The sequence below is a fragment of the Strix uralensis genome, chromosome 6 (genome assembly GCF_047716275.1).
Source record: "Strix uralensis isolate ZFMK-TIS-50842 chromosome 6, bStrUra1, whole genome shotgun sequence".
Taxonomy (NCBI): Eukaryota; Metazoa; Chordata; class Aves; order Strigiformes; family Strigidae; genus Strix; species Strix uralensis.
In genome coordinates this window covers 22848364-22873252 of record NC_133977.1, presented here as the reverse complement: position 1 = coordinate 22873252, position 24889 = coordinate 22848364, and the positions used below count along the sequence as shown (strand labels likewise).

At 35.7% G+C, this 24889-nt stretch overlaps 1 protein-coding gene across 5 annotated transcripts in view; it reads right to left on the bottom strand.

Moving 5' to 3' along the window:
- Positions 1-24889, bottom strand: part of TLK1 (tousled like kinase 1) — a 71032-nt gene that overhangs the window by 8460 nt on the left and 37683 nt on the right. For all 5 annotated transcript variants that reach the window (XM_074873242.1, XM_074873245.1, XM_074873244.1 and 2 more), the window contains exons 5-17: positions 22492-22538; positions 22071-22157; positions 20867-20956; positions 19935-20027; positions 18588-18698; positions 16750-16886; positions 15327-15515; positions 9155-9221; positions 5379-5476; positions 2034-2115; positions 1676-1767; positions 1500-1589; positions 579-748 (exon numbers count right to left, since the gene is read on the bottom strand). In XM_074873242.1, coding sequence (XP_074729343.1) covers positions 579-748; positions 1500-1589; positions 1676-1767; positions 2034-2115; positions 5379-5476; positions 9155-9221; positions 15327-15515; positions 16750-16886; positions 18588-18698; positions 19935-20027; positions 20867-20956; positions 22071-22157; positions 22492-22538 — 1353 coding nt within the window. The remainder of the gene's footprint in view (positions 1-578; positions 749-1499; positions 1590-1675; positions 1768-2033; positions 2116-5378; positions 5477-9154; positions 9222-15326; positions 15516-16749; positions 16887-18587; positions 18699-19934; positions 20028-20866; positions 20957-22070; positions 22158-22491; positions 22539-24889) is intronic.

Sequence of the window (24889 nt, the reverse complement as noted above, 5' to 3'; positions counted from 1 at the left end):
CTTGGAAGTGTAGCAGAGTAAAATACATGAATACAAGCCTCATTCATGTAAGGTGGTAAAACAAAGGCCATGGAATCAGGACAGAATACATGGTTTATGACAACACTTATTAGTCATTGTAAAGAAAACTCCTGCAAAGTCCTGTTTTGAAGTGCTTATGCTGGGGTGCTCAAAGCAATTGGTTACTTATTTACATCCTTTATAGGCTAAGAAATAGATAAGGGAAAAATTATTTACACATTAGCATTCCACAATCAGACAGGATTGAGCCAACTAATGATCTTATCTGTTTTATATTGCTAAATGCCAAGGTATGTATCCATGTGCTATATGATTTTTTTTCTACAAATTCAAGTCAAAATAATACAAAGTAGAAGAGTTATGACTAATGTTTTTCCAAAGAAAAGACAGATGATTTTGGCAATGAAACTAGAAAAAGACACACTTTTTTCAGTTGTTTACAATAAGCCTGATATACAGAAGATAACTTCGGTATTTTCAGGCATGAATTACAAACAAAGTGAAGGATTAAAATAAAAAAAAGATGACATTTTTCAGTCATAACGTTCCTCATTTACCTGGTTTAAGATCATAGTGTATAATAGGGGGCTTGATCTCATTGAGATACCGTAGTGCATTTACTATTTGCATTACAATGGACCTAGCTTCCTTCTCTGACATCAATTTATGTTGCTTGAGATAGAAATCCAAGTCATTGCCTTCACAGTATTCTAACACCGTGCAAAACCTAGGGTAGAATTCAGAGAGACAAAATTAAATAACATATCAAACTGCACAATCAGAAATGGAGGTATGACAACCTAGTTTGATACTGGCAAGTTTAAGAACAGCTGCCTGAATATTAAACTATATGAATGAAATTGTTAATAGAACACATGGCATATCTATTAGCTTATGAAAACTGGCATCAGTAAGAACATTCATACTCACCAAAAGAGAAAATGCATCCATACTGACGAGGCATTAGGTTAAAAAAACCCCTTATTTATGTATGCATGTTTTTCAATAGAAAAATCTATTCACTATCCCTTAAGATGCGACACAATTTCATGCAAAGAGGTGCAGTCCAGTGACCATGGGTTACACTTATGCTAATGACTCCTAATGTCATTTAGTCTTGGAAACTTGCCTAAGCTACAACAGCCTTTCGGAGCTGCCCTGCAGCAGCCCTCACTCTGCCCAAAAACTTTTACAGCACTGCATATTCCTTTCACCTGCAGGACACCCTGTAGGGTTTGCTGGTCAGGTGTTGCAAAACACTGTTTTCATCACTTTATAGAAGGCCTGCAATCTTTAGCTGAGACAAAATTCTGCAACTAGTGTGTTTTGTTTTTAAGTTCCCTTAAGGAAACCCTAAACGCTTTGGCTGAAAGCAAGAACATACTATTTTTGTTCAAATACTCTTCATTCTGTTTATCTAATATACAGCACTAAAACCCTTGCCAAGTTCTAGAAAATGTATCATTTTATGTACTTACGTATCTGTATCCAGGGAGAAGTAGTCATATAGTTTAACTATCCGGGGGTGATCCAGTTCTTTGTGTATTCTATACTCTCTGCAGGCATGTCTAAAAGAAGATGGATACATTAACCTTCTACAATCAATAAAATGCTATTCAATTTAACATATGAAGCGTAAGTCATTAATATTTACTTGTGGTAGTTTTCTTTCTTTTCATCCCTCCAGCTTTTGTTAAGCTGGTGAATCTTCACAGCAGCATATCTTTGTTCATAAAGATCAAAAGCCTAAAAAAGAAACCCATAAATATGGGAAAGTTATAACTGAAGGTGATAAAAATAACACTCAAAAAAGAGAGGAAAAAAAAATTGGCATGTAATTCACAAGTCTACTGTAATGCTACCTCCCTCCATGGGTTAATGGAAGTTTGCTCAACCAGTGTTTAAAAAGTATACCACATTACAATCCTTCTGCCTATTCAGATGCCCTCCTTCCCACATGTACAAACGTACATAGATCAAACGTTAGTTTTAGCAGACCCAACACACTCTACCTTGTATACTTCACTGAAGCCACCTCGGCCAAGTAAATGGAGTAACAAATATCGTTCATTCAACGTGGGGTGATCTTTAAATCTCGAAAGAAAAAAAAAATTCATTTAATTCTATTTGAGGTAGACAAATAGTCTAAAATGTAAACCTCTTAATATTACTTCTCAAATGGAGCTTTCTTTCGACTAGCAATATATAATATGCTGAACAATATTACACCATGTGTAACCTTATGGCACAACTACACAACATGGCCAATTTCAGTACCTTTTGACTATTCAGTATACAAATGCTATCATAACACCATTGTCAAACTGCTCAATTTGGCAAACTTCCTGCTATTTTTCTCTATTTCTTTGAGGATAAGAAAAGCACCCTTAAATTTAAACATGTGATACAAGGGCTCTCTCTTCCTTGTGCCAAATTTTAGACAAGTCTCAAACTTCAGCTTTCTGGAACAGATGAGGAGGATATTCTTCCAATTTCGCATGAAACATGACCAGATTTGTTGTACATACCTGTCTCTTTTTAACAAAATGGATTTTATACAACACTAAGAAGTTAACAAATAACAAGCAGCAATATGGAGAAAACACTCAACACTATCTGCTCGTACTCTAATCAAAAGCAAGAAGAAAACACTCCTAAACACAAAATGATGCTGCAGGACAGAGAAAAGGACCACACTCTCTCCTGAAACATGCTTAAGACAAAATATATCCTTCCATCTAACCAGGGGGAAGGGAGGTGAATACTCATCACATTTTCTAGGGCAAAGATGAGACAACTATACCATGAATCTAGGGCCCACTGCCAATTTTACTCCACAGAAAACTTTAAGGAAGGGTTTAGGGCTAGTCTGCCAACAGGTCATCCCATCCTTCCATGTTCTCTACAGTTTTTGAGGTATGGTCATAGATAGTCATGCATTTGAGGGAAGATGCATATTCTTGCTTACTGTGCTCCTTTTAAACATAGAACTTTCCTTTTCCTATGAAAATACATATTTCAATGATAAAGACATTTTAAAAAATCATAAATAGTAAGTGATGCGCTCAGTGTGGAAGAAATAACAAATTTAGAGGTAGCATCATTAGGCGATTGATGTCATGTGACTAGCAGGCCAATTCTTTAAAAACACACTTGACAAATTTAGATTTCTTGGTCCTTCTATTACAAGTATTCTTATAGTAGGGCCAATCTTGTTAACCTTACAACCTTCTGTCTCCACTGCTGCTTTTGCTACTCCATGGGGATCTCTGTGGCTCAGAACCTGCACCTTGCAGGTAGCCCCAGCATCATGTGGGCTCTAAACTCAGACAGAGAAGCCCTAACCCACACTCTCACCTTGTCTTGTTATCCCAGTGCAGTTGTAAAGAACACATGCAGACATATAACTTCACCCATCTCTAAACTGGGCAATATTTCCTACTCTTCATTGTCAAGGCTGTAACCCCAAACAGGTGAGTTTGCTGTCTACTTTATGTGTGGGACACTTGAGGAGGACATACATGGGTAGAAGGGTGTAGAGGGCAATGTTGCTAGAAGAAGAAAGAGGGCTCAACTTTGCACCACAGCCGGAAGCTGAAAACCCAACAGGATTTGATTCAGGACCCAACAGCTGCTTCACTTCAGAATCCTCTCCCTTATCAAATGGCCAAGTGGCCAAGACAGCAGGGGTTACAGACCTAAACTACTTCTCAGTTGCTTCTGTCTTCTATATTATGAGTGTAAGCTGCAGCTTGGCCACTTGGTAAATACTCAAGTCTAAAGTCCCACAGAAACATGAACACACACACACACACACAGAGTTTAAAGCTTTTCCTTCTGTACCATAAAATGTGTCAACATTGACTGCAAAAAATGAGCAGTGAAGCTGCAGTATTCTGCTCGTCCATGTCCTGTAACTCCGTTTTCAATAGGGCCTGTAATTTGGACATTCTTTGCCCCACATACACAATATTTACACAGTCAAAGCCTCTCATTTTTCTGTGGCATTTATCCCTTCTTGTTGAAGGATCCTTTTTTTAAAAAAAAACTCCTTTAATGCAAACACTGAAGATTAAAAAAAGATTATAATTTAATCTACAAAGAACTGCTTGTTTATTTGTTGTAGGACATTTATTTTTAAAATAAAATATTCTGCCATTGAATTGTAAGCATCAACACTCATATCCAAAACACAACACCAGTTTAGCCATCAATTAGCATTATAGACACATGGTAACAAAAATTTTCTGTATTCCTGCAGAGTAGGTATGGGGACCATTAAAACAGTTAAGTACAATTTCACATCTTGTTGCTTTAATGTTTAAAAGTCTTAGTGTATATATAATTCTATTGTGTCTAAAAAATATAGAATAAAATAAAATCCTGAAGTCTTAAGCTACTGTTTCATAAACATTTACTAGTGCAAAAAGAAAGAAGCCTAGTCTCATCAACTCCTCCTTCCTGGCTGCTCATTCCACCCTTGCACTGCCCTCTCTCCTCATGGCAGCATAAGCATTTTTGCAACTGGGGCAAAGAACTAGACCAGGAAATAGATCTGGGGTTAGAATTAATCCAGAAAAAGAAACCACAGGAGCTGGTTTTAACTTGGATCAATTTCCAGCTTCTGTTCAGTAAAGAAAGGCCATTGCAAGCATATGAAAGTAAACAGGGCAAGGGCATAATGAAGCAGTCAGGGATAGGCAGAACCAGTTCAAGCTTAAAGTGCTGGTGAAACTGTAGTGTTAGTTTTTGTATTTGTCATCATGGAAAACAGACTATCTTTTTTAGTTATGTAATTATTACTTTCAAATCTACACAGTAATAGCTAATATTAAATAACAATTTAACATTATGATATTTTGTCATGCAAGCTGAAGTACAGGGTAACATTTAATATAATACAAAAGACTTTGCATTTGTCTTTTTCCTACTAGGTACCTAGTAGGAATGAAATGACAGTGCAATAAAACCAAAACTAATTGTAACTGCATCACAAAACTGCTGCTGTTGCTTCAAACCTCCCTGCCATTTTCTTGCATTATTGTTGGTTAAGTGAATTGCATTAGGCTCCCTTATAAGTATTTTTTTTTAGCCTAGTAATATGGTCTAGCAAGTTTTAGGTCACCTGCACTATAAACTGTGTATATATGTTATTTCTTGCATATTCAATAAAACCAGTAAGTTTACCAAATTATAAGTAATTCTATTTTTTCTGAAGTAAGCTGGTGTTTAAAGTAGATACATAAACAAAGAGAACCAAAGAAAAATTTATGAATAAGCCTCTCTGTAGGTAAAAAGTGATTTTAGAGCATTATTTTTAAAATAGACATGCAAAATTAAGACGGTAAGTCTCTTACTGTGAATTATCTTCATTATTTATTCTTTTCAGTTCTCTTATGTGAAGATTCCTAACTCTTTCCAAACGTTCAAGTTCTGCTTGTATTTCTGCTTCCTCCTGCAAATGAAAAGAATGGAATATAAAAGCTCATTTACTCCCCGTTTGAAAAGGATATTTTTACCCCTGCATCAATACTAGTGGTGATGGAGGAACATTACATTACAAAACCCTGCTGAACTAGAAGAAAGCACTGCTTTTCTCTTAAAGCCAGAAAAATTCAGAAAGATAAGGCAAAAGCCTGTTTCAAGGAACCTCTCTGTCCATGAACCCACAGGTAATGGGATGTTCACAGTTTTGTTCTGCACTGTAGGGATGCTATTTGAAATGAGAGGCAGCTGGGTTTTGTACCTCAGCCAAGGAGAGAAATTATCTGGGAAGCGGTCTGAAATTGATGTACAAAGAAGAAAACACTGAGATATGTGCAGTTATAGATTTTGTACAAACTGACAAATTAAGAAAAGACATTTAAAATATTTTGAGGCTGAAGTGCAAATCAAAAAAAGAATAAAAGAGTAAGTCATTACAGCAGAAATGTTCTTAAGTTGTTGATACAAGACACCAAAACAAGCTAATTTAAAAAGATTTTTCCATTTTATTTTATTAAAATTACAAACACAGAATGTGTATTGCCTAAGATTTTGAGTGCAATTTCAAAAGAAGCATGTCAGGTATGAGCACATTCTCTAAGTAATTTCAGCACTTAAAATTACCTCATCTTCAGGCTACATATTAGAGAACACTGAAATAGTTGTTTATTCAGATTCTCTAAAAAAGTAAAAAATTCATGATACCTAATTTGTGGAAATCTATGTATCTATACTTGAAGTGAAAAACGTACACTCATTGAAAGACACTGTAGAAAAGGTTATATCAGAGTTACTACCTCTAGAACTTGAAAGTATGGAATAAAGGGGAGAAAAAATTAGTCCATATCAGAAGCTCATAATTATGGAATTATTCCAGCTGAAAAGGAAAAAGAAGGCCTGGCATCTGGTATGTATTTTTTTAGTAGCATTGCCAGTGGAAGCAGTGCCCCACATCATCTCTTGTTATTTTGGCACAGCTTCTTGTACAGCCACATGGTGAACCAAACTGGAAAACTAATCAATCTTTTCTTTTTGAAAAAAAAACCAAAACAAAACACCCCTAAACAACAAAACAAACAAACAAAAAAACCCCGAAGAACAAACCTCACAAAAAGATACATACTTCACTTTTGAAATAAGCTAGATCAGCTCTCCAACCCAATTTATACTGTGACTGCACAACCTGGTGGTACTGGTAAAAGCAACAGGGCAACGAGTCATGGCACAAGGGAATGGAGGCAGAAGTCAGCAGAGGGAAGAGAAAATGCCATAAAGCTGGTGTTTCCAAACATTGTATATCATAAAACCACATCCTGAAACAACAACTGTATTTATATAATCTAAAACACACATTAAATGATCATATTTCCAATGAGTTGAGGAGTCCGGACCAGATGATTTCACTGGATATCCTGAATCCCTCCCCATAATCTAAGGAAAAACCTCATCCCAAAACAAGACACTAGATGAATGAACCTCCGTTCAGAAACCAAAAATCAAATTCTTAATTTAAAAGATGGACTAAATTAATACTAATCTGCTAGAAGATCTGGGTGGACCATTTGTTTTTCCTAACATGTATGTCAAGGGTTTTTTTTTTTCCTCCTGTTTATACAATGTTAAACTCTTTTTTACAAAAAATATTTAGATTCATCCTTGCAGTTCTCTGTTAAATACCCTGAAATGATATGCAGTTCCTCATAACCCAATAGTCCTTTATAAAAAATTCTAGCCCTTCTCCTCCACAAAAGGCCACACACTTATACACACACAATTGTTAGTGTTCTTCCCAAAGGCTGACACAAAAAAAAAAAAAAAAAAAAAAAAAATCCATCAGTTATGCTTCTTTTGGGCTTTTTTGTTCATATATTATGCAATTCAGTGGTTCTCAAAATGTGGTTCATAGGCCAGTGTTAGTCCAAAGAGAACTGGCTGGTTGCATTGTTTCCAGCTGTTATTTAGGACACTCAGGCTGTGAATACCTTTAAGCAAGAATGAACCAGCTTAGCTGCCTCAGGTCACTGCTATATAAAAGGAAGTGAGGAAACAAGAGCCTCTCTCCAGGACCAAAGCTGCTAGCTAGAAAAGAATTTCCTGGGGAGCAGAAGGAAAAGAAAACTGGTGGTGGCAGCATGTACAGGGCACCAAAAATAAGAGCACCAGGAAAGCATCTGGAGAGTGAAAAGGAAGAGGAGCAAAATAGCATATGCAGAAGGAAAGAAAAAAAACATAACGAGCAAAGAAGCACTAGGGAAGAAATATAGCCACGTAAAAAGATGATAACAACATTGTTTTTCTTAGTTAACGACAAAATCTGTATCACACATAAATATTAAAATGCAAGTATGTATTTTTATTTTTATTTTCAGATATATTCAAACATGATTTGCTAAGAAATAACATTTGTTTCTCCTCTGGCATTTAGTCAGGGAAGTCCCTTCTTATACAGAGTACCCCAGCATTGATGCTAGAGGTGAAAACAGAATTTGGGTATTAAACAACTTTAAAACAGCTTCCTTCATATGTCACTGGAAATTTCCATTAGACTTCAAAAAAGCTAAAGCATGGAAAAAACCTACAGAATTTCATGTGAAGCTGGTGCTACTTCTAAAGCATTAACAATGAAGAACTATGTGGGAACTCTACTTCACTAGTGCCAACAAGTTTATACACTGATTCCCTACCACAAGTACATTCTTGTCATATTCTTTAAAAACAGCATCAGTTTTCTCAAGGGGTCCAGTTCAGTTTATTATAGTAGGATTTATAACAGGTGACTTGTACATTTGAAGAGAACAGGCCTGAAACAGACTCTTAACAACATTTCAAGGAGAAAAACACTATGACCTGTTTTGACTGAGCATCTCAAGAACTACTGCTCAGCAGATAAAGGTACTTTCCTTCCAGAGTTGTGAGATATTTCTGCCTGCTTCAACTGTCATTCCTTTTCACTGGTTATTCCTCAAAAGCTTTTCTTGAATAAGCAATAGTTTGTTAATATCATAATTATCTCATTACACAGATTTATTAGAATGATGGGCTTCAAGAAAAAAGTACTGCTGTTTTTTTCAAAAGTCAAAACTGGAGTAAAATATCCAACTGCAAAAATATGTAAGATACAGAGAAAGATTTTACATAAAAGTAGGAAAATTATATTCTCTCTTGTGATAGGTAGCATGCTAACTGGTAACAACTGAAGTGGATACTGTAGATGATCAAAACATTATATTCTTCAGAAACGCAACGCTTTGTAAATTGGACCTTTATAAAAGTCAAAAACTAATGTAAAAAGCCCATATATCAAACTTGGCTGACTCCACTTCCTCAGCTCTGAAACACGAGCAGTATTGGTGGCATCATCACTGTTACCTCTGTTAGAAGGATTCAGGGAATCAGTACAGTGTTACATTACACTAGATGGACTCACTACTACTCCGCTGTACTCCCAGTGTTAATGTAAGTTGTACAAAAAGAAAAAAAAAAAGGAAAGCCACTATTAGGCATAAAATTGTACCGCACTTTTAGTATTACGTTTTCTAATCAGATAGCTCTCAACAAGACCTCTCCATACTTTGATAGTACTAGTTTTTATGGATTTGTGCATGGTAAAAAAAAAAAATTATCTTAGAAAAACAGACCATATACATACCTTTTTGAGATGTCCTAACCGAAGTTTGAAAATTTCTTCCTGTTCGTGATACTCTGCTAGAGTCAAACTGAAAAAACAGACCAAACATGTAATTATAGCTGTTATACAATGGTAAACAAAACAAGAACATTCTTACTTAAGCACTACAGAAAATACAGTATCTTATGTTAATTATTTACTAGGGCTACATTTTTGAACCATCTGAACATCTTGGTTTGTAATTTCAGGGTCAAAACATACTTACAAAATGCTTCTGTGTCTGGTATTCTGGAATACTACCTGCCTCTCCCACTGGACCATTTTTGTTCTCTCAGCCTGTTAAGATTATCTGGGTGCATCCTGAATCATATAATCATCCCAGTGTTTCAGTTGATGCTACTCCACTGCTTGGTTCTCAACTCTTAACACTTAACGAACCAAAGGATGGAGATCCAGAAACCAACTAGACAAGACTGACAACACTGTTTTTTTGAGCTGTGATTTAAAGAACGTAGTGCAAAACCATACATTCCAACTTCATTAACGCTACATTTTGCATGAGACCACAAATTCAGTTCTGAATTGGCATGCGACTCTTGCTTGTTCTCTTTTCATCTTCCTTTGAGAAAAGATTCCTGGCTACAATTCATTCAGTGGTCCCTCACTGCCTGTAGACTTGCTAAGACACAAAGTCAGTTATCACACAGAGGATCTAGACTGTTCATACGGATCAGTAACTAAGAAACCCGCGAAACGACTGCATGCAGTATCCAGCTGACAAATGAACAAAAAAGACATAGAAGACAAGCTACCAAAGAAAAGAAACTAAAGAGACTTCAAGTTGCAGAGAAGAAACCATACACATATGATGAAGGGGAACAGGGGATGGGGAAGGAGAAAAAAGTATGGCCTCCTTGAAAAGATTCGCACAATGGCAACAGATTGAGGAAATCTGCCTCTCCAAGAAAGGCAAAAGGTCCCTTAGTATCAGATTTTGAGACCAAGCATTTATATTGTTTTCCTGGCAGAATGTCCTCTAATTTTAGACAATTTACACTACATTTTACAAGAGGCATTAAAGCAAATGTGAAATGGGGTGGCTCAATAGCTAGAAAAGCTGGCAATGCATTCTCTCTATAGTCCAAACAACAGCAAGAAACTTAAGAAAACAATGCTCTAAATCCTGCTGTAATATGTCTGCTAGACGTATCAAAGAGAGCATTAAGGCCACACTAGACAACTCACAGTGGCATCCCTGACATTTTTTCAATACTTCTACTCAAACAGCAAACTACTTTAACACGGATTAAGTTCTCAATTAAAAAAGGCAAAGGATCAATGCCAATGTGTACGAGGTTGAGTATTATTCCCTCCAGATTATTGTCTGCAGTATAAATTACAGGTTTATGCATTTCCAGAAACACAGATAGTAAAGTCTGTGTTTCTCAGGAAGAAGAGTATTTTGGTGGCTTAGCAAAGCTGAACCACAAGTAAAACACACTAAAAATATGAATTTTATTATATGACCTTCCAGAATTTTCAGTGAACACCCAGAGCCCTAAAACCATAGATCCCCTGAAAAACTAACATAATATAGGAAATCTGGTCCTTTTTATGAAACCTCAGCTATCTACACAGTGTTATGACAAAGTGCCCAGACAGCTCTAGCAAGTAATGCCTTCCAAAAAGTTCTTAAATAGCCCTCTTGAGCACACAGCACAAGTTAGAGGTCATATTGAAAACATTAAGATTCGAAGTCACTCTTTCCATGTTTCCATGCTATATCCCAATAAACGACTGTTTTCCATTTTTCTATTTCCTTACAAATCTAACTCTATTAGAGGCACAGCATGATTCACAGCAATTTGAAACTGTCGTTACTGACCACCACATTTTGGAGGAAGGCATATAAAATGCTGAACTGTACAGACGTAGTCACTTTGGATTTTGTTCATTTATTTATGAAGAACAAAAGTTTATTCCTTCATATTCAGAAACATTTGTCTTTTTTTTTAGGAGTTTATTACTTTTTATCTATAAATATACTGTACTTTATATTCATATTAAAATAGCACACAACAAACAGCAGCAAAACAGTGACAGTGTGCGTGCTGTCTGTTTTCTGACTATAGGCCACCACCCTGCCACACAGGCTGAAAACACCCATCCTAGAGACTGCTTCCCACATGTATCCACCTACCGTCTTTTGCAGGGCAGAAGCATGCTCGAGGCATCTTCTGAAACAGAAGTCACCTAGGAGACACCATCATTTCCCACAGAAGGGGTTGCTCCTCCACCACCTGAGACACACAGGTCTCATCAGATGTGGTAGAAGAAACGTTGAAGAGCACAGAGGAGGGACATCGACCAGAAACAGGCTGCTGCCAACCACTAAATGAACTTAAATTAGACAGTCAAGCTTGAGGCTAATCTGAGGAGTGCTAGGGAAGAAGGGCAGCTGGGAGTAGGTTGCATGAATTAATCTGGTAACAGTCTGGTCCTGACCATGATCTTTTCTGCTCAAAATTACTGTGCCGTACTTTAACTGTCCACAGCCAAAGGAACTACCATACACATGCAATGAATTCCTGAAATTCCTAAAAAAGCACTGGACATATTCTGTGCATGTAGTGTAATCTAGCTGTAACGTGTAGGGCCATGGTGTGCCACCTTTACTTGTCGCTGGAAGAAAGTGGACAGCTTACCTGGCCTGGAAGGCTCGATTATCACCAATTTAACCATTTTTTTTTTTTTTTAAATTAGCAAAAATAGGCCTTCCAGTCATTTAAACAATGTTTTCATTGCCAAATTCAAAGGTTTTGATACAGTATGCATGGGTAGACATAACCATTCTTCTCTGCACTTCTTCCTCACAAGTTCAGACAAAACCTTCTTCTATGATCAAAACACTCTTACTAGTGGGTACAGACAAGACCAAAATAACCAGAAAGGTCACATGCTCCTTGGTTTTCATGATGATCAAGCCTGGCACATTTACAATCATCTCTCCTCCCACCTTTTCCTAGTTGAAAAATCATCCTGGATATATAGGCACAGCAGAATGCAGCCATGACCCCAAACAGCCATACACACATCCAATAGAAGTTTTTTGCTACAATTTCTGGAGCAACTCCTTTTTTGACCCAACCTTATTCTCACTCTAGTTCCTCGAATTTCTACAAGGATGGGCAGATACTGACCAAGTCAAAGCCTTCCATGAGGTCTTTTTGCCCATTGTTTCCATGTTTGCCTTAGAAAGAGACTGCCTCAGGAAAGGAGCTGTCTTTACTTGTCCTGTAAAGCCCAGACACATTGTTGGCACTTAAGCCTGAAAAAGTTTCTGAAAATATTTTTATTTGTTCCATACAGAACAGAATGCTCCCTGTAAATGATGCATTTGTTCAGCTACAGTAACAAAATCTGCCAGCTCCCTCTGCTCTCCTATTACAAATCTCATGCAGGGACAAAGATGCATGCAGACTCCCATGGAGGAACTGTGAAGCAGAGGAAGAGGTGACTGGGAGTTGACTACAACTGACACAGCTGAAGCTGCACCGGAAGGACTATGTCACCTAAACTATCAAAATTGAAATTACTTTTTAGTTTTGGTTTGGGCCACCAAAAGGGGAAGAATGATGGAAAACCAAGACAGTGTTTAGACTCATCTGTTGCATGCTATTTAAACACCAAACCCACCATTCACTCACAGGACACTGGCAGATGGCCACTTCTACACTAATAACTTCAGTGCAAAAATTTTGCTTTTAAATTTGTATCACAGACCATAGTATATTCAGCTAAACTAAAACAATGCCCTTATTAAGAATGCCTCAGGCAACACCTTCAATCCATTTCAAAATAGTTAACACCTGTTTTCTGAATTGACTTCAGTAATACTATTTGTTACAAAGCTATAGAACCATTTTGTCTTGTCAGTACCTGCAAACACGGCAGTGGTGGAGACACTTGTTGCTAACAACTGCTATCAAGTTGTTTGTTTAAAAAAGATCTGCCTAATCACTTGCATATATGTTGTACTGATTTACTATGGGTTTAGTTAATTTAACTCAAGTAGCCCTGCATTTCCCTATGCCTCATATAAACAGAACATCTTCCATTTGGCTATACTAATTAAGATCATTACTTTCAAAGTAAGCAGGAACAGTGATAAGTACAATGTAATAGAGGGGAATCACATACAGCAGATGACACATTTACTCTAAAATGGAAGTGCACAATTAATAATTGTTTCCCCAAGATCCACAAAACATATTTAATTCTGTACTGAGAATCAGAGAGGAGTCAACATGTAATACTACAAACATGTAATACTACGATACAAAACTATAACAAATCCTAAATACAAACATTAAACCACTTTTCAAGTAAAGGCCTAAGATTCGCATGACGAGGCTTAATGATTCTGTGATCTCAGGACACATTACAGACCTTCTCAAAGGTCTGAAACAAAATCTGTAAGCTTATCATATAGGCAAGCAATCTTGTATGTAGATTATATAATGAATAAATTAGGATACTTAAAGGCACAACAGTTTGATTCAATAACAGCTTACATTTATGCTAGCATTAGATACAAAAGGGCAATTCTGATTGTTCTCTTGGCAATTCCATAACCAGCAAGCATTTTCATGTGCCATTTATAATGTAACTGGTTAAGCCAAATGAAATGAAAATCTGAAAAGTTTTTAGTCATTTGGAAATTATTTAAAACCTGGTAACATCAAAAAATATTCAGAAGGTTATTATCAGGAATTCATCTTGTCCTATTTAACAATCAGAGTGTATGTCTTCTGTATTTTTTTCCCAAATGTATATTTTATCACCTCCTAAAGCAGCAATAATGGAAACTTAACATGAATGAAGACATGGCCAAAAGCTGGCAAATTAAAAGTTCTGTAATTTTTCATGTCTTTTCCATTACTTAAATGTTACTTTCAATAACAAGAGATACTACATTCAAACAAAATGGTATTTTTAACATGATGGTAATCTTTACCGTACTACTCAGAAGTATTAATTATGTTCTAAGAAGAAGAAACGTAGGCACAAAGTATGACTAAAGAATCAATTTGAGCAGTGACTCTTCAGCTCTCTACCAAAATACACGAGTAACACTAATCAAGATTTACTTACATCAGCCTTACTACTGTATTTTCATGATACTTTTGTTACAGCCGAACAATTTCAACAACATGAACTTTAAGAATGATGCATTACGCAAAACATATGCAGCTGTCTTCAAAGTGATGGTCCAAACGTATGTATTTTGCAGATCTAAGCAGAGTGATCTATTTACCCCCCAAGGTATAAATTACTACCTCCACAAGTGAGAGGTGACAACACATGTAGCCTACTTCTGCAAAGTAACACATATTAATTTGTTAGTCTTTTTAACCCTAGTTATTTACTTTTTATTTAATTGACTAGGAACAGATACACTATCAGCTGCAGCCTCTTAGCATCAAGGGCAATAACTAGTATCTCCAAGCACCAACTTCTTGAAATACTCAAATGTCAAGAACACATCTGTCTGCGCTTTGAATTATACCATTTCTGTCTGCAGAAAAAATGTCACTTGAAAAATGAAGAATTCTTTGATAGTTCTCAATTTTTATATTTAAATGACAAAAAATTTCAACACTGTCAATATGTGAAATGGGATCAGTAACTTCTGACAGTTGCTCTCAGGATCTAACATTCAGAAAAGGAAAAAAAATATATTTTTTCTGTTTGTTTTTAGACACGTCTTCCAATCCTAAAGGCTGACAAAAGCTTCTCTTGTCAGCTAAAGACTGTTATATGAAAAATGAAATTATCTCTTAACTGAAGGAGAGGCTCCTAAACCAATGTGGACCGAGAAAAGTTCAATAGGTATCAGTGACATTACAAGAGTAGGAAACCAGAATAAAGACTCCTCTAGATCAGGAATACAGAAGGAACATTGCATAAACACAGAATGGGCTTTTCTCTGGTGACTTTACCAAAAATAAATTGGGCAATTGTATGACATCTTCATAGGCAGTGGTGCAAATTTCCCTAACATCAGCAAGTCGTCAGTGAGAATATAGCTGCTGAATATACTGAGTGTCTTTTTATGCTGTTATTTGAATAGAACTCACAGAGACAATATCTGAGAATTTATGTAAAAGACTGATTGAAATGTTAAACTTACAGCTGTGGTAAATTGGGTCTAACAAAGGGATCGTTTTCTGCCCCATTCACAGCTTTATTTTTCCTCTGCTTGGGTTCAGAATTGGCAGATGGTGCCTGAGAATTATTTGTAGTTGGAGGCTTTCGCTTGGCCAGGAGCTTTCTTTGCCTTTCAATGTCTTCCCTTTGTTGATTCACCCATTCTTGCTGCCTGTAAACCCCAAAGAAAGCTTTATTAAAGTTTCATAATGTTGCATTTTTTAAAGAACTATATTTTTAACTGATAAAGCATTAAGGAATTTTAAGAAAACTTACTGCACATGTGAAAATGTTTCCTAGGAAAAAGAACAACAATGTTCTTCATGAGGTGGAAAAATTTTGCTAAAGTTTTGGCACAATTTAGTTTTGAAATATGTGGTGTGGGGTTTTTTGTTTTGGTTTTGAAGTGTTACATGATTTCTGCATTAGGAAAAGAAAAAAATGCACCTGAGTTGGTGGATACCTTCTTTTATACCATCAAAAGAAATGTAACAAAGTCAATAAAAAGTACTTGATTTTTATAGGCCAAATACTGAATTTGATCTGACCATTCCCAAATAAATCATCAGTTTGGCTGTATGGCAATTACTGCTTTTATACAAAACACTTATACAGATTGTTTTTAAGATTGTCTTAAAAAAACAACGCCCTAGGCAATCACATAATACTAAGACTACATACTGCCCTTCAAAAACTAAAGTCTTGGTGAACTGCTTCTCTCTCTCCTTCCTCCCACCCCCCCAAAGACTGAATCAGACTTGTTACCAAAGAACACCTTTTGAGGCATTGTATAATTATTTTACCATCAACACTGATTGATGGGTCTCCCAGAGCCCTTTTCCTTGGTCCCATCTCTGCTGAAATACCTGCTGCAGAAGCTCCTTTCCAGGTGGCTGCTTTCCCCCATCCACTTGCACTAAACCCTATCTGAAGCTGTCAGATTTGTCACTCCTACTTCATGGCACTGAGGAGCTGGATGCCTGAAAAAGCTGCTACAGTGATGGATGTACAGGCAGCACTTATGTGACCAATGAGAACTTCACAGACCTCATCTGTCCCAATGATCACCAGAGATACACGGTTAGCTGCTTGAAAAATCACTGATTTAGTTTTATAGGTCTTTCTACCAGCTGAGCTGAATAATTACATGTTGCTCATTTAGTACATTCATGCTTTTCTAAGGATAGTTAAAATCAAGTGAAACCAAACTGTCCCTTCAAAGACACTCAGCCTTAGTATTCTCTCATTTGATTAACGGAGTTCTGTACTGTATTCTCAGTCTTCAAAAGTCAAAGCAAAATACAACATATGAAAAGCTGCTCCAATCCTAGAACCTTAGTAATAAAAAAATCCACTAGAGGGAACTAACAATTAGTGAGAATTTTAAGAACATAGCATTGACTAACTTCACAAGATTTTGAAATGCAAAGCCATCTGTCCACTGTTCAGTAAATGAAGCACCATGACGAACTGTTGTAAAATGCCCCAGGCGTAATCTGTCTTGCATGCTCTTCTCTCTGCTTGCCAGCTTTTCCTGTGTGCTCTAAGAAAACAAAACAACAACAAAAAAAATCATATTTAGTAATACTAAAGTGTTCAAAAAGTCAGTAAAACACTTACGTTTTTTTCCTCCAACAACTTTCTAAGGGAGGGATAAAAGGCGAGTACATGAAAATATCTTGTATTACATTTATTCTAATTTCTGCAAAACTCAAACATCTGCAGTTGTCAAAACTGGGACTAATGACAATTTGTGCAAAAAAAATTTCTGAGTTTGACTCAGTTTTCCTATGAAGTTTGCTGTCCTTCATAATTAACAAAACATTTTATTTGTAAATACAGCAAAACTGATAAAGTAGCAGCATCATACAGGCATATAATTAAGATTATGTCTTATGTATGTGCCTATGATACTAAACGAGCCTGCTTAGATATCAGAAAGAGTGCACCTACTTAAGCCTGGAAACTCCCTTGACAGAGCATCTATGCTACTGCTTGTACCAAACTGACTGAGCTCAGAAATCTCTACGTGGGACTGCACTGCAGTTAGACTTAACTGCAATCAGATATTCACTTGCAGTAATAGAAGCAGATGCCTTTCTCAGAATCAGTCACCACTACCACAAGCATCCTTGGGATGTATGTGATAAACAACTACCTAGTCTGTTTCAGCACAAGAGCTGCACTGAACACTGCTGATGGACAGAAACTTCTTCAATAGCTACAAATGCTTGCTTTTTGAGAAATGCCTATGGTGCAAAATCAAACACATACATAAACAGATTGAGAAGTTGACAGAATTAAGGATCTTCGTGCAAACAGACTTCTAGACTGAAGAGGAGGCCTGCATGGCCTTTCATGAAAAATGGCCTATATGATACTCTCAGTCTGAAGGTGCCCACCTAGCATCATGCTGAACAGATCCAATATATCTTTTCCCTGCATTCCCCTCATGCTGGAACTTAAAAAGGACTGCAAGAATTTATTTATGGCATGCTAGTGAGGAAACTTTCCCTAATCCTCTAACAGATCAGTTTGTGCCCTTGGATCTGATAGCAGCAGCTAGTGTTAGGGAAGAGACTTGACTGTTTAAACTTTTTTCTACTCTAATTTGTAATTAGCTGATTTTCTACTAACTTCTTGTTAGATTTTTTCAAAAAATAAGGTTATTTTAAAGAAGAGGGAAAGAAACAAGCTACCCTTGTCTTTTAAGAAATTGGTGCTAGTTTAAATTATCATTAAATTCAAAATAAATATTTCATAGTAATATGAAGGTATATGGTCATCTTCATTTCCTTGTTTTCATTAATACTGAGATAACATAGCATTTTATCATTTTACATCAAAAATTATCTCAGACACTTCCATAAAGAGACTTTATCCTTCTCTTCTCCACAACAGATTATGTTCAGAAATTTTTTCATCCACTGTAATCTTATTCTTAAAGTTTGTCCAGAAAATTTGCCACATACCAAATTCTTAACTTTTATGCTTTGCTATATCTGAATTACTCATGATGGAAAACTCCCCCTTAAATTAAAAAAGGCACATCTGAAAGAGGATCAACATTTTATTTTTCCTATTCAGGTTTATAAGAACACTTACTGCCAGATAGAGATATGCATATGAAGTTTCAGTCTCAGAGACTAATGTGAAAAAATTAAAGTGAAAATGAAGGGATCATAATAGAGTTCTACAGCACTCTCAGTTTTTATCACAAAGATTTTAAAAGCAGTATACCTACCTTTTCAATTAGAAGCTTCTTGCTCATTGAAATACATTTATTTAACCTTTCTTTATATTTTTCAAGTAGCTTTTGTTGTTCATCTATTTGTCTTCTAAGATCACAGTTAGCCTAATAAATAAATATATACAAAATATGAAAAGATATATCTAAACACTAATTTTTTTAATCAGCCGTCACAGAAAATAAAGGTATCTACCTTCACATTACTGAAGTAAGGAACATGCATAAATGTGCATATATAGTAAAAAAAAAAATCTCATTTCAGAGTCCTATCCCAATCTGTAGATGGGTACTTTGCTTCCTTTATTTCCTTTACACTGAACTGCATTCTGTATTACAGAGCATTCAGCATATAAATAATATATAAAAGCATTATACCAATGACTTTTCCAGTCCTTCAGTTTAAACTGGAAGTTTAATTTTAGCTCCAGATCTTTTGTATCTGATTGCTGAAGTCATGTGGAATTCTAATGTCTAATTTAGAAGGAAACAAAAAATCCACAATTAGAAAAGTTTCAATTATGTGAGTAGGAAGTTTAACAAGTTCCCTATGTTCCAATTACATTTACACTATTACCTTAAAAAAAGCACAGCAATATTATTTTGTTTAAAACTAAGTGTGGGGGGTTTTTTAAACAAAGTTTTAGGTTTGTTTATTCTGTACTGTTGAACATGTGCTAGAACAGTCTACATGTACAATTTTATAATGTATGATTGCACAGGTTAATATGTACTTGTCCACATAAAAACACTAAACAGACTTGTGAATACAGGGGTTTTTGTTTAATTTTTGTATATATCACCTCTCCAACAATTCTTTCAAGAGCACAAGCATTGAGATTTTTTTTTCTGAAAACAGGTCTTAGACCACAGTATAGCATAGGTTTCTTATTAAAAGTAGTTAGTTATTACCTATAATAATTTGTCACAATCACCTCCGTTCTGAAACTGCCAACAGTTGTCCTACTGACAACTACTATTCACAATTAGAAAAAAACCCCACCTGTTATGTGAAATTATATTATGAATTTAAGGAATTAATCAACTGCCTGCAAATCAGCATCAGCTTTTTTTGTACCTTCAGAAAGTCTATAAACATACTTAATAATTAGAAGCTGTAGCACAGAAGCAGAAAAAAACCCCTTATGCATTTCATTTTATAGACTTCTTGGATTTGCAGAAAAAAAATAATTTACAAAAATTAAAAAGTTGTCTCACCTTTTAATTTAGGTAACTCCAGGGTAATTTTCAAAAACTAGGATTATTCAAGTATTTATAATATTTGCCTCAGATTCACTGCCTGTTGATCTGAATAAGTATCTTTACCCCATGTCTGACACTTACCCTGAGTAAGTCATCTATACGACCTTCTTTCTTTTCCAAGTCTTGATTTTTATTACTTTCTAGTGCAGCTAATTTCAGCATTGTGAGATCAGTCTAAAAAGAACATTTTGAAATATTTATCGTTTCCTTTAACAATTACTGCATTATTTTTCTCATGTTTGTAACTTCGAGAAATAAACTACTTTAAAACATTCAACAAGACAAGCACATCTTATTTTCATATGTTTTGAGAGTGACATGGAAGGTTCTTATTCAAAACTGCTTTCCCTCTTCACAAGGATGATTGTGAACAGTTGCAACAAATCACTAACAGTGTTAAAAGATTTCATCACTAATTGAAAATTGTTCACAAAAAAGCATATGGAACCATATAACCATGTCAGCTAATTACTTTAAATTCTCTGTATTTGGTCAACAGGTGAAGTAACCCTGTTCTAACTTGTGAAAGATAAAGCATCACATCAGAAATAGCAGAGAGGACAAAACAGTTGCTTTTGGCTTTTAAAAGTCATGACAGAACAATATCTTGATCATTTTGATTACCATCTCATTTTTCTTCTTCAATGTCATATTTTAAATGCAATATGACAACAGCAGCTGTCACTTCAAATACTGGCTGAAAGAGCAGCCTCTACTAATATCACACAACAACTAAAATCTTGAGCAAAAGCCTACCAATGACATGGTCATCTAGCTACTCATGAAGTACAATGTTCAAAGCAGAGCAAGTGCAGAATACAAAACTAATCAGAGAGATTTAAATTATGAGCTGCTGAACTTAACAGAAAAATGCCTTGGCAGATTGTAAAAAGCAAAGCTTCTGAAAGCCTTTAAGAGTTGAGAAGAAGTTGAAAAACAAATAAACAAACATATCTATCCAGCTTTTTTACAGTCTGAAGTGATACAGGATAGCTCTACTCCAAAACAGTTACCTGTGTAATTTTAAAAGATAACTGCTTTGGTTGCGTGATAGGGTGGTCCCCAAAAGCTAATGAAGTAGGAGAAGGACTATTCTGTCGAACCTGGAATGCATGAAAACAAAGGATTTTAGATACAACTGTAATATTCAATTATGAACATAGCCTTGTGTACAACTCTTAGCAGGAAAATCATATAGAATAGCGAAATAAGGTATCTTTATTAAAGAAGATACTACCTGGAGCACTGCATTGAGAGCTATCACTATGCTGTTATATATCACCTGCAGTTTAGAGAGGATGCGATATATTCTCTGAGAATACTAAGATTCACTTTTGGGAAACAGACTGAAAGATTAAAGACAATACAAGCCTGACATAAGGTGATGTCAGTCTTACACAGACTTATTTTTCTGATTCTAAGCTTTCACAACTCAAAAATAATGCGAGTTATTTTTGGAGTAGTTATTTCCCATAGGGGAACCAGAAAGTGGAAGCTAGTGCAGATCAGAACACAAATCCTGTTAATGAAACTTCCCTAAACCCACTAGCTTGTGTGAATGAGACCATTTTCAAGCCAGTTTCCACAATCCATATTACGCTCCATACCGTTAGTAAGACTAAGAGGATGCCTGAAGTTGAAAGTACATGGAATAAAAGCTGAGGTCTACCAGCAAAGAAAACAAATCCTTTCTGTAACTGGCAGAATGTGTTTGGCCATTTAGAATCACATGTGTGTATGTTTAACACTGAAATTGTGCATATGAGGAGGAAAAAAATTTATTAGCATGATTAACGAAGAGAATTTAAAAGGACACAGGCAAATTAGGTGTCAATTATTGAAAACCTTCTGATTTATCAAAACCAGCTCTTTTAAAGTCCCAAGTTAGGGGTTCAGTTTCCTCATAAGAAACAAAAATCCTCCTCTTTTTAGTGTGAGACTTGTGAATAGCTGTCATTAGAATGTTTTAACATTTATTCAACTTTTTACATAATTACTTTGCATTTTAAAATGTTTTAGGAAAAAACATCTCAGTGTTAACAGAAAAAGTTTTAATATTTAACTTGATCCTTTTTTTTTTTTTTTTTTAAAGTTGAAAGAATGACTTCCCAGGATTCCCTCCTTTGAAAAGTCTTCACTTGAATATAGATTCTTTTCAGTTATGCTACTTTTAGACGATGAAAATATCTCCAGAAGTTATGAAGTTCACAGACTTACAGAAGAAGGAGCGGAATGTGAATTCTGAGGAGATCGGATTGCAGGAGGCACGCCTCGCACTGGACTAGAGCCGTTTCCACCTTGGTACTGTAGAGAAGGTATGGCCCTCCAATTAGTCAATCTTCTTATCAAAATACATTACACATCTACTGAACGATACAGCTCATCTGTACACAGAAGTTGTAAATCAGGCTCTATTACTATTATTAGCCATTTAAACAAACGCGTGAAAGAAAATGGGTTTTGTATTTTAGCTCAGGCTGCACCAAGGGACCACTGCATCTCTACTTCAAGGTTTAATACTTACATAAAGAAAAAAAAAAAAAGTATTCTCTCAAGAGGCCTGTCCATTACAAGCAAAAAATTTGTAACGTCCCAAAAAAACTAAAAAGTAAATTTTACAAACACACAAAAACCTTACCTCAAAATAGTCACTGATCTTGTGACCACGTCCCCCAATATTCTTTCCTGAAACAAATACATTAATACATTAGAATTGATTAAACAAATTACTTATAGATGTGTCTTACTTTTTCAGCTATACAGTAATTACAGCAAAGTCTTATCACTTGTTAATTGGTTTTCTTTGATGTGCTAATATGTGATCTATGTAGATAATTAAGGGATTGGCCACAACAAAGAGATTTGCATATTCCATTCACTGAGAAATCAGAAATTAAGTCACATTTTAATTCCTAAACGAGATTAGTGCAGATTTAGCAGTAAACCTAGACCTATTCTAGATAACAGGAAACTCATCTCTCATCCTTCAGATCAAACCTTTAGTTCTAAGTCCCTCCCCTTTTCAAGCACTATCTCAAAGTTCACCCTCTTCCAAAATATCAAATTAACCAAGTCCATAACTTCACATGCTCCAGGTGAGTTATTGTGCCCAAATGTTCAGCCCAAGGATTTCCCTAAGTGCCAATAACAGTGTGGGCATGGAGAATGACAAGTATTTCCGTTGCTTCCAACCTGATGATGAATCGGCTAAGTCACAGGGTTAACTAGGGAGATAAATAGAGCAGAATGAGAGAGTAGAATTTCTTTTATCTTAATCAGTATTGAGACTTCAGGAGCACCAATATAACTTAATATTTCTGCAACATGAGCACCTGACCCATATGAGGCATTCCAGAGATTGTACCAATGCCTTACCCAATGGCAAAAATGCTTTCTTCTATTCAGCCCTAAGATGACTGATAAATCTTAAGAGTGTATTTGTCTCTTGTACAGGTCAGACTATCTGTTACGAGACATCTTGAAAATAAATCACTGTTCAAAGCTTTTTTTCTAATAGAAATAAATTTCTGTGATAGATTAGATCATTACCCATAAGTCCAAAAATGTAATGCTGGACTTTTTAGCAAAGATTTTCAAGCTTTTCTATTGCTTCAGCCCTGAAGAATTCTTTCTAGTCCAATATGCCTATATATTTGCACTGCTGCATAACTTTGTGTCACTAAGAAATACCATGAAGAAATGTTTGGCAGCCGTTTTTGTGTCAAAACTTTTAACAGAAATATTTAGATAAAATAATTCAAAGACCTAGCACACAGCTAACTCCTTCAGTAGCTACCCAGTTAGCGTACTTACCACTGCTACTGCCCTCTAGCCAGTTCTTTACCTACTCTATAATTCTGCTACTGATTTCTATCTTCATGCTTAATTCTCATATACTGCTTTATCAAATTAGAATTTGCTTTCATCCAGATAAATGAGAGACTGTATTCCTTTTCAGTATAGAAAAATCTATTCTATGTCATGTTACAGAACTCTGCACTGAAAAAATACATCAAATTATTTTGGCACAGCCAATTTTGAGTAGATTAACACTGATTTTATCCCACTTTCCAGTTACCTCCTTGTTCTAAACAGTACTTTTCTTCAGCATTTATGGATTATTTTGCATAGCACGAAGTCAAAATCCTAGGTATGCAATATACAAGAGATGGATCTCTTGTTCCTTTCTTTTCAATACAATAGCAGTATTTGCTGTGCTTCAACTGTACTCCAATATGCTGCCATTTCCTAGGCCAGTTCCTAGAGAACACTACAGTGCATACTATTCAGTTTCACTGCTGCTGACAGTAAAATAGTAATTAGAAGAAGTTATAATCATGTTGTCTAAGTCAGAAAGTTACTAAAATTTCTATAATCTCCAATTTCAATTCTCATTGGTAGTACAAAGGATAGGCTACTAGAACAATGGAAATAGAAAATTTCATTCAAGTTCTTTGAACAAAGCAGGTCTCTATGAAGCAATACTTACAAAGAAATTAATTCTAGTCAAACTACATAATTCTTCTCCTAATAGCATGTTGCATCATGAAGACTTCCAGATATGGAGCCCACTGATATGTATCTAAAGTGACATTTCCTAGCTCAGACAGAAACAAAAAAAAGCTAATACAGATGTTATCAAAACTATTCCTCTCCCCTTTTGATGAATTTTTGTCTTGAGGTTAAATTTCCACCATTCCTCCCCCAAAAGTCACATTAAAGAGAGGAATGACAAAATCTATGCTTTGTAAATATTAAACCGAAAATTAGTCTCATCCCAATTTCCCATCCCTCTAGACAACGACACTGTACACTAACCCATAGAAAAGGAAGAATAAAATTCAATTTTGAAATATACCTGAAGAACAAGGAATCAGATGTTCTAAGCTGTAATCCCTTTTCCCCCTTACCTACTGAAACAAAATGCAAACCACAAAAGTATTTTGGATGAGAAGAGCTGCTACAAATCTCAAAAAGTATAGAGTTGTATCACAGCTGCAAGTTACACAGACAGTAGCACATGATTCTTATGGGTA